We start from the raw sequence: 8,857 nt of genomic DNA, 5'->3' as shown, positions 1-8,857 counted from the left end.
TCCCATGTAGCACAATATCTCTGGCCCCGCTCTGGCCCACACAATCAGGTTTTGCTTGGCCCAGATGTCGCAGTGAATTACGGTACATGACTGGACCAAGTATGGCTTCCAGACGAGGGCCAAACACGGACCATATCTGGGCCAAGTCTCAGCCAAGTTAATAACACATAACTGAGCTTGAACTGGGCCAGATATGTTGGTGGATCACAACTGCAATGAAACTGATAAACCCATGAATCATTGCACATTAGGTGTGCTATGGGCATGCATTTTCTCTAAGCAACCTGATTGGTAGAAATTGTTTTCTTTATTTAAAAATAATACAGATTTATTTTAAAAGTGGGTCAAGATAAGTTGAACTTACATGGTCCACATATCAATTATTAATCGTTCAGTTGTGTTAAATTAGGGTAGGAGCTAAACTATACAGTATAATGGCCATCCAGAAGCAGAATGTTTAAGAATAAATTGATATGAAAATTTGTAAACTGAACTGACATCATCAAATAGCTGAGTACTACATATCTTGTGTGGTTTATGCACAAAAGTCAATGGTAACAGGTTACTAGCTTTAAAATATCTGCTTTTGTGTTCAATAAAAGAAATATTCTAATAGGTCTGGAACAACTTAAAGACTAAATGATTATTAATGTTTTTATGAACTATCCCTTTAAGAGGAATTAACAAACTCATCTGTTGATAAATAAATATCACACTGAGAAACATTGAGAATGTCATGTTTTAATGACTTTGTATGTTAACACAAGTTTGACGTTTTTTTAAAATGGACATAACTTTAAGACGGTCCCTTATATGATGGTTATCATTTGGCTGAGCTCAACCGACTCTTTCGACTCCGAAACGGCTCTTCTACTTCTGGGTTTTATAATTCAGCAAATACTCTCCTGGGTTTGATTGGTAATGTGTGTTAATGAGACGAATTGTGTTAAATGTTTTTAATACCACATTTTTGCTTCTAATAAAAAGTAAATCGTGTTTTTTAGCGTCAAACACAAGCAAGTATCCTCCTCTCGCGACTCTCACCACTTCACTTAAAGGAGTCGGTTCATAGAGCCGCTTATGTCATGAATCAACAATTCGGAGTCACATCAACAATCAGGACCATAACTTGTATATAGCTTGTATTAATGTGTAGTTATATTATACATATTATTATATAGTTGTTTCATAGTATTTAAACTAACTGTAATATTTAAAACATTTTTCTTTATTTAAAAATAATACAAATTTATTTTAAAAGTGGGTCAAGATAAGTTGAACTTACATGGTCCACATATCAATTATTAACATCAGGGCCAAATACTACATTTCACAGCAGGCCCAAGTATTGTGTGCCGCCTTAAAGACGGTGTCCCCTCTGCCAAACCAGGGCCATGTTTGGCCCACATGCTGTATGCCAGTGCCAGATAAATGCCTGCTGTGCCAGATTTTTTGCCAAATCTGGGCCAGAATTCTTTGCTACCTAGGGTGGTGATCTGAAAATCGCAGGAGGATACTGCTTTAGTTTAAAGCTCAATGTAGGTCATTTAAAAATACTGTCAACTAAACAATACATTTCATGAAATGCTATTGACCTTATTCTAAAATGCGGAAGTGCCCCTGTTTTCGCGATTGTCTAAGAACTTCCGTTTCAGTCGCCTATGGGAGAAATGACAAGGAATAATAAACGGCAAAAAACGGTCAAACTACTTGCTCTACAAACAAATGTTTGCATGACTATACAGACCAAGTAGAATAATATAACAAGGAAATATCAGTTTGCAACATCAAACAGCGAAACGAGCAGTTTTTAATGTCTAAAAATGAATGGAAGTGAATGAGACCGGAAGTCTCGTGCCAAAAAGATTCAAATGGCAGCGCCCGCTCGTCTGCGGAGAATAAGGTCAATATAATGTCAACCGCTGCCTTGAAACTGTGTGTATTCTGAAAGCATGTCCTGCAAATTTGTCAGTTCCACACCAAATTATCGTTAATAGACGACAACAAAATTAAGTTGTCACAATACTGGAATTTCCAACTTCGATGAGATACCTTGAAAAAATATCGATATTCAATGCCATTTTCGACAATGTGGGGAACAGATTCCACAACATTAAAAGCATGCAAATAAAGTAAAAAAGTGAAAATGGACACTCTACAGGGATCTTACTTTCATTGCAGAGAGCGAGGGCGTGGTATACTCGATTGCAGAGGGTGCAGAAAACGAATTTGCATGAAGGGCAGATGCCCATGGTCCGGTCAGGCTCGAGCATCACAGCCATGCCGCAGCTTTTGCGAGGGCAATAAACCACATCAGTCATTAGGTTCAGACTCCACTGCAGGAGGAGCCGATCATAGCGGGCAAAAACTTCTTGGCTCACGAGAAGTTTCACCTGTTGTAGGAATGCAGAGATGTTACTTAAACTTCAGTTCAGACAGATAAAGCAGTGGTCTTTAACCCTGCTCCCCTTGGACCCACTGTCCTGCAAAGTTGATTTCCAACCTTCCTCACCACACCTATATGTGTCTGTTATCAGATTTTACAAGAAGTGTCTCACTGCAGCCTGTCATGCACATCCAGCCCCGTCCACATCCAAGTGTGATGTCTCAGGGGGAGAAGGATCTGGATGCAGACCTGTTGCAGTGCAATCTGGGCTGCATCCAATGCTTCCCTAATCCCTAACCCTACCCGTCACAGTGACGTCACTCACTCCATTGAGTACATTGTGTCTGACATTGCATCGCTGAGTGATGCAATCTCAGCTTGCATCATAAAGGCTGCATCCAGATACTATTGCTCAGGGGTGGAAAACTCAATTCCTGTGAAGCCACAGTTCTGCACAGTTTAGTTCTAACCCTAATCAAACACAACTGACAAAACAAATTGAGTCCTTCAGGCTTGTATTGTAACCTGCAGATGTGTTAGAGCAGGGTGGGAACTTCAATGCGTAGGGCTGAGGCTGTTCAAGAACTGAGTTTGACAAAGCACAATGATGTACTGGATCTAGTCCAATATTTAGCGGACACGCAACCATAAGCGATTCTTGCTAAAATGAGAATTATTTGTTTCATTTATAAAATTACACATGACATTGTGGGTTACACCAGGGTGCTCCAGGGTGCTCAACCCTGTTCCTGTAGCTCTACCTTCTTGCAGAGTTCAGCTCCAACCCATATCATACAAAACTAAACCAACGAAAGATTTGATAGAGCACTTGGTAATTCACTGCTTGTGTGTTTGATCTAGGGATGGCTTACCTGAAACGGATACAGTGTCGAGATCCCGAATCGCAAGTGTTTCGAAACGCTGAACTGAAGCATGATCTGAAACACCCGGGTCAAGTGACTTGGGGATTCAAAACATCGGTCATTTCAGATGCATTTCAAGACCTGGCGAATCTGCATTTGAATGACAGGAATGGAAACTCTATCACATGTAGGCTAGAGGATCGTACACACAGAGCACAGAGTAACTGTGTTTCAATTGGCCCGAGTTCGACTTGCACAAGCACTCTAAAACTATGACTTGATGTATTTTATTAACGTTACATATTTATGACTAAAACAAGACATATTTAATCACAAAGTGTTCATTCGAATGTCAGACCGATGTTAAAACAAAACACGTAACAAGAACAGAGCATTCAAAAACTAGCATCTATAGCTTCGTCACCCTGCTTTCGAACCCATTATATCTTGGCATGCTAGTCTGGAACACTCACTTCACTAAATCACTTGAAAGCCTCGACTCTACAACATGGGGTTTAATACCCACAGCAAAACCTGGCCCTCAACGTAAGCATGTGCATTAGAATGTCCGATGTCGCATTTGGATGTTGGCGGGGTTGGACGTCTACCACAGCCTGAATTATCCAGAAAAACCTGCTTAGCTGCTTCAGGTGAGTGTAATTACAGTTATAGCTGAACCCTGCAGGATAGTGGGTCTCCAGCTCATACTACGACACAAACACACAAGAAAAAGTACCTGTGCAGGAGTAGCCAGGGAGGTGCATTCTGCCTCAGGACAGGAGAGAAACTGGACTTTGCCGTCTTTAATCTGGATTTCGAAGTAATCCTTAACGCAGGTCTTGCAGTACACATGCTGACACTCATTGAAGAGCACAAAGCTGGAGCCCAGGTTCTCAGTAAAGCAAATTCCACAGCTAAAAACTGTGGCCTCAAACACCTTCTTCTTCTGAGCTTCATTAAAATCCAGCAGCTGGGTTAATATATCACTGTGAGGATCAGCTACTTGAACTGCTCGCTGGTCCAGCTCTTCTACAGCAGCGTTAGCTGCTTGACACTCAGCAGATTCACACTGAGGCTGGACACCATTGGTTTGGATCTCAAGTGGAGACTGGATGTTCAAAAACTGCAGGGTTTCTTCTTTTAGAAACTGGATCCAGGTAAAAAGAACCACACTGCCCCTGTTCTCTTCCCAAAGTTCATCCAGTCTCTTGCAAAGAGCTGTGATCTTTTGAATAATTAATATCTCAATTTAATACCTTAATAAATACAACAACTATGTAATTATTTTTAATATTAAAAGGCCAAAAAATACCACAAATACATTAAACTAAATATGTAAATAAAATAAAATATATAAACAGTGAGTCATGTACTGTAAACTGCTAAAAATGACAAACCTGGACTCTTGAAAGCCATATGGAGCTCAGAGTAAAGACTGGAGCTGATGATGAAGGATAGTCTGTGGGTAGTTCAAAACTCAAAATCGTGGACGGCAAAAAGGAAACATCAACCTCTACGCATGTCTTCCCTAGGAAACATATGCATAAAAACAAAAGCAATTCATATATATATATATATATATATATATATATATATATATATATATATATATATATATATATATATATATATATATATATATATATATATATATATAAATACATACACCATGTAATGTCATAAATACTGTATGTTTTTTCTCATCTCACCTCCCACAAGTAGTCTGAAGTCAGGAGGAAGCTCAAGGCACAGATGGATCTCACCCTTGTGACTCGATTCTGTCCTGTGAAACTCTTCTTCATCGAATATGCTTGCAAGAGCAAGCAGTTCATCTGATTGGGCGTCTAGGTTAGTTGACATTGGACCACTCCTGAGATAAAAAAAAAATGGTTTCATATTCTAAGATGATTTGGAAGATTCTGGATCTTTTAATCTTGATAACTGATCTCTGGTTAATTTGGTTCTTCAAACCAAATTCGGGAATCAGATTAAAATGTCCTGATGAACTGATCTAGGATCGCTGCGTGTGTTGTGAAGGACAGATCTATCGATCCTCGAAATCATGATCAGAAATGCAACGATTGGCTGACAGCACAGCAGCTTAATGACATCATCTGATTAATATTCAAATATCCATGTAAGCAAAATTACATCAAATTACCTGTAAACGGTTTGTTAAATATAATATGCAATAACTTTCCACAATTCCTGTGGGCTGCAGGCATATGAATGTATTTAGTTCTAAATTTAGAGAAGATTTTCTTTATTATAGCCGTCTAGGCCTACTCAAGTTTTTTTAATGGGCGTAAGGAATAACTGGATAAATTAATTTTGCATCAAAAAAGCATTTTGATATAGGTAAAGGTGTCTGCAACTTTTGGAAAGCATCTTATCGTCGGCATATTATCAGTCAAAACAGGTGCATGACTGCATAAATTATTATCCTTTAAAAAAAAAAAAGTCAAATGTTGTGCATGTACGCGTTTGCATCTAAAAAGTTTATATCAATAAACTATATATCATTTATATCATTTTTTCTTTGACCCACCAGATGGCAGTCTTTGTACTTTAAAGTCTTTGCAGATTGCGTAGGTTTAATTAATATATATATATATATATATATATATATATATATATATATATATATATATATATATATATTATTTTTTTAAGTTTATATATATATATATATATATATATATATATATATATATATATATATATATATAGTTAAAATATATATTTACCGTTTTACCAAGTGTATATAACTACTGTAAGAAAATATCAGCATTTGGTACATACTTCCATTATTATTTTTACTTGAAATGACCCGATCTAATCCTGTTTATATGAAATGAGCCTGCTCCCGACCAGGTTTGAGCTACCAGAACTATTGCTATAACAACAACTCTCAGATGAGTTTTGAAGAACTAAACGATCCTGGATCATGTCAAATCGTCAACCTCCAAATCCAGCTAACTGAGTAATCTACATACAAAGAACGGACCCCAGTGTCATTAACAGTGTTTTATTTACAACTGCAAACACAATTGACCAATCACAACAGACTGGGTCATCAGATCAATCACTGCAGATTATCGTCACACAAAGGAGTGGTTTTGAATAAAATGAATCTCTAAACAAATCATTCAGGAGTCATTAAGATAAAAAATATGGGATATGGGAGTCCTTTGTTTAGGTAAAAATAAATCTATATAAGACACTAAAAGTGTTTTTTTGATTTTGCATGCATATCAGCCTGTTGTTACAGACCCCTAAAACCAAAGTATGACCTTTTATAATGCATAAAAGGACTCTTTAACACATCTGTTTGGGAGATTCAAGTAAGATCTTGATTAGCTTATTCAGGTGTGTTAAACATAGGACATAGTGTAGCTCCTCCCCCTTTTAAAAACAGCCAATAGCATTTTGCTTTTCCCCCGCTCTACCAAGTGAGAGTGGTTGAGCTCAAGTGCGAATGAAGAACAAATGAGAAGTAATTTTGTCACTGTTTTGGAGCACACTAGCTTATAGACATATTTAAAACTAACAATACTGACAATAACAAAAAATCTTTATTTTAATTTTATGAGACCTTTAGGAGGAATTGACGAACTCCTCTGTAAACTATTATTATGTAAATATCACACTGAGAAACAATAAGAATGTGAAAGTGATGTTTTAACTATTGTGTATAAGTTTGTAATTAGTGCCGCGCCGACGTTTTACAAAAATGGACATAACTTTTAGACGGTCCCTTACACAGTCAGCTTCCGCATCCGAACTACTGATGGGAATCATTTACCTCAACCAACTCTTTCGACTCCCGAACGGCTCTTAGTTTACTTCTGCCTTTTATAATTCAGCCTGGTTAAATATCAAATGTTTGCTACTGATATAAAGTAGTGTACAAGCATCAAACGCAAGCGAATCATCTTCTCTTGACTCTCACCACTTCACTTAAAGGAGTCGGTTCGTAGAGCCGATTCTTTCATGAATCAACAATTCGGTGCCACATTAAAAATCCGGACAATGACTCGTATTAACATGCTCTTATATTATACACAATAATATACAGTTGTTTAATATTATTTGAACTAACTGTAATATTTAGTTGAAATCTAAAACAACCCAGGAAATAGGTTATCCAGACTACTTACAGTAGTTGTCAAAATAAACTAGGCTACAAGACAAATTAAAGTTCTGTCAAACATTGGTTCACTCCTTTTACACACTTATTATTTATTCTGAATAGGTCAAGAAGAGTAAATAAAGCTCTATGCTACCTGGTTTCTCCTTGCTTTAGCAGGTACAGCTTCACTTGCTACAGCAGGTGGAGTAATACCGTCACTACTGGCTGTAAAGCGATGACGTAAAGGCAAAATAAATAAATAAATAAAAAGACATGCATAGAAACGTTAGTTGTAGTAGACATGTTTATTTGGTTGACTTAGACTTTAAATTAGAATTTCCAGTTTGAAATGCAGGCTATGTGTGTTTGTTTAGGGAATGGGGACAGTTGCAACCTTAGGGAATATGGGGCAGTTGTGACAATTATTCCTCCGTTCAGGAATGAGCTACGGTGGTGATATTCATACTACTTATTCTCAGTTAGGGCAGCACGGTGGTACAGTGGGTAGCGTTTTCATCTCACAGCAAGAAGGTTGCTGGTTCGAGCGTCGGCTGGGTCACACAGCTATATTACACATCAATGAACTAAAGTTAAAAATGTGATAGTGGACCACCCCTTTAAAGGCACACTGTGTAATTTACGCCACTAGTGGGCAGATGATTGTGTGCGAAAAAACAGTGAAACTTAAAATAAACAAATAAAAAAAAAAAACACATGTTAATCCACTTTAATTTAAAATATATTTTTGCTCTTTAAAACTGCACAAATGTTACATTAACATGAAAAAAACCCCACAAAAACAATATATAAAAACTATTAACCCGAATAAATGTGATGAAACATGCCACATGTAGATAAAATATACTGTTGGAACTCATTTATTAAACAGGTCTGGTTTGTGTTTCTTTTTTTAGTTGAGTCACTTATTTTTTATTTATTTTGTTACAAAATATCTTGAATCGTATGTTTGATCAGTGAGGCAGTGAACACTCTTTTTTATTGATCAAACATGGGGTGTACAGAGTTATACATAAAACAGTATACGATGGAATTAACAACAAAAATTAATCGTGTACATTAAGTATTTTTTCCAGTAGTTGAGATGTCTTAATAGCTTTGGTATTACTTTGTATAGCAGTGAGGGAATCATAAAAAAGTTTTAGATCAATGAAAAATAGTTTACAATTTGGTAGTCAGCATACATTTTGTTTTGTGGATGTGATACTTTCCGAATAAAATAAGAATTTTAGTTATTTTGTCCATTTCCAGTAATCCAGAGTTGCAATCCATAAATAAAACCATTAGCTCAGTTATACTGATAAATTTATAAAACACTTTAAAAAGTAGTGAGGAAACTTGGGACCAAAACCGTTTTGTGTAACTGCAACTGAAAAATAAATGAAGAATTGTTTCCGGTTCCATTGTACAAAAAACAGCACAAGGGTGAAAAACCTTCCTTAAACTTACTTATAAAAT

General features: G+C 36.7%; 1 protein-coding gene across 1 annotated transcript in view; it reads right to left on the bottom strand.

Moving 5' to 3' along the window:
• LOC110437942 (E3 ubiquitin-protein ligase RNF14-like) overlaps positions 1-7,617 on the bottom strand; it is an 8,192-nt gene extending 575 nt beyond the window's left edge. Inside the window, exons 1-5 of the mRNA XM_073924361.1 lie at positions 7,536-7,617; positions 4,959-5,119; positions 4,647-4,777; positions 3,986-4,474; positions 2,171-2,393 (exon numbers count right to left, since the gene is read on the bottom strand). Coding sequence (XP_073780462.1) covers positions 2,171-2,393; positions 3,986-4,474; positions 4,647-4,777; positions 4,959-5,109 — 994 coding nt within the window. The 5' untranslated portion in view covers positions 5,110-5,119; positions 7,536-7,617. The remainder of the gene's footprint in view (positions 1-2,170; positions 2,394-3,985; positions 4,475-4,646; positions 4,778-4,958; positions 5,120-7,535) is intronic.
• Between the last annotated feature and the right edge of the window lie 1,240 nt (positions 7,618-8,857).

Source organism: Danio rerio, chromosome 15 (genome assembly GCF_049306965.1).
Source record: "Danio rerio strain Tuebingen ecotype United States chromosome 15, GRCz12tu, whole genome shotgun sequence".
Taxonomy (NCBI): Eukaryota; Metazoa; Chordata; class Actinopteri; order Cypriniformes; family Danionidae; genus Danio; species Danio rerio.
This window is presented reverse-complemented; position numbering and strand designations above follow the sequence as displayed.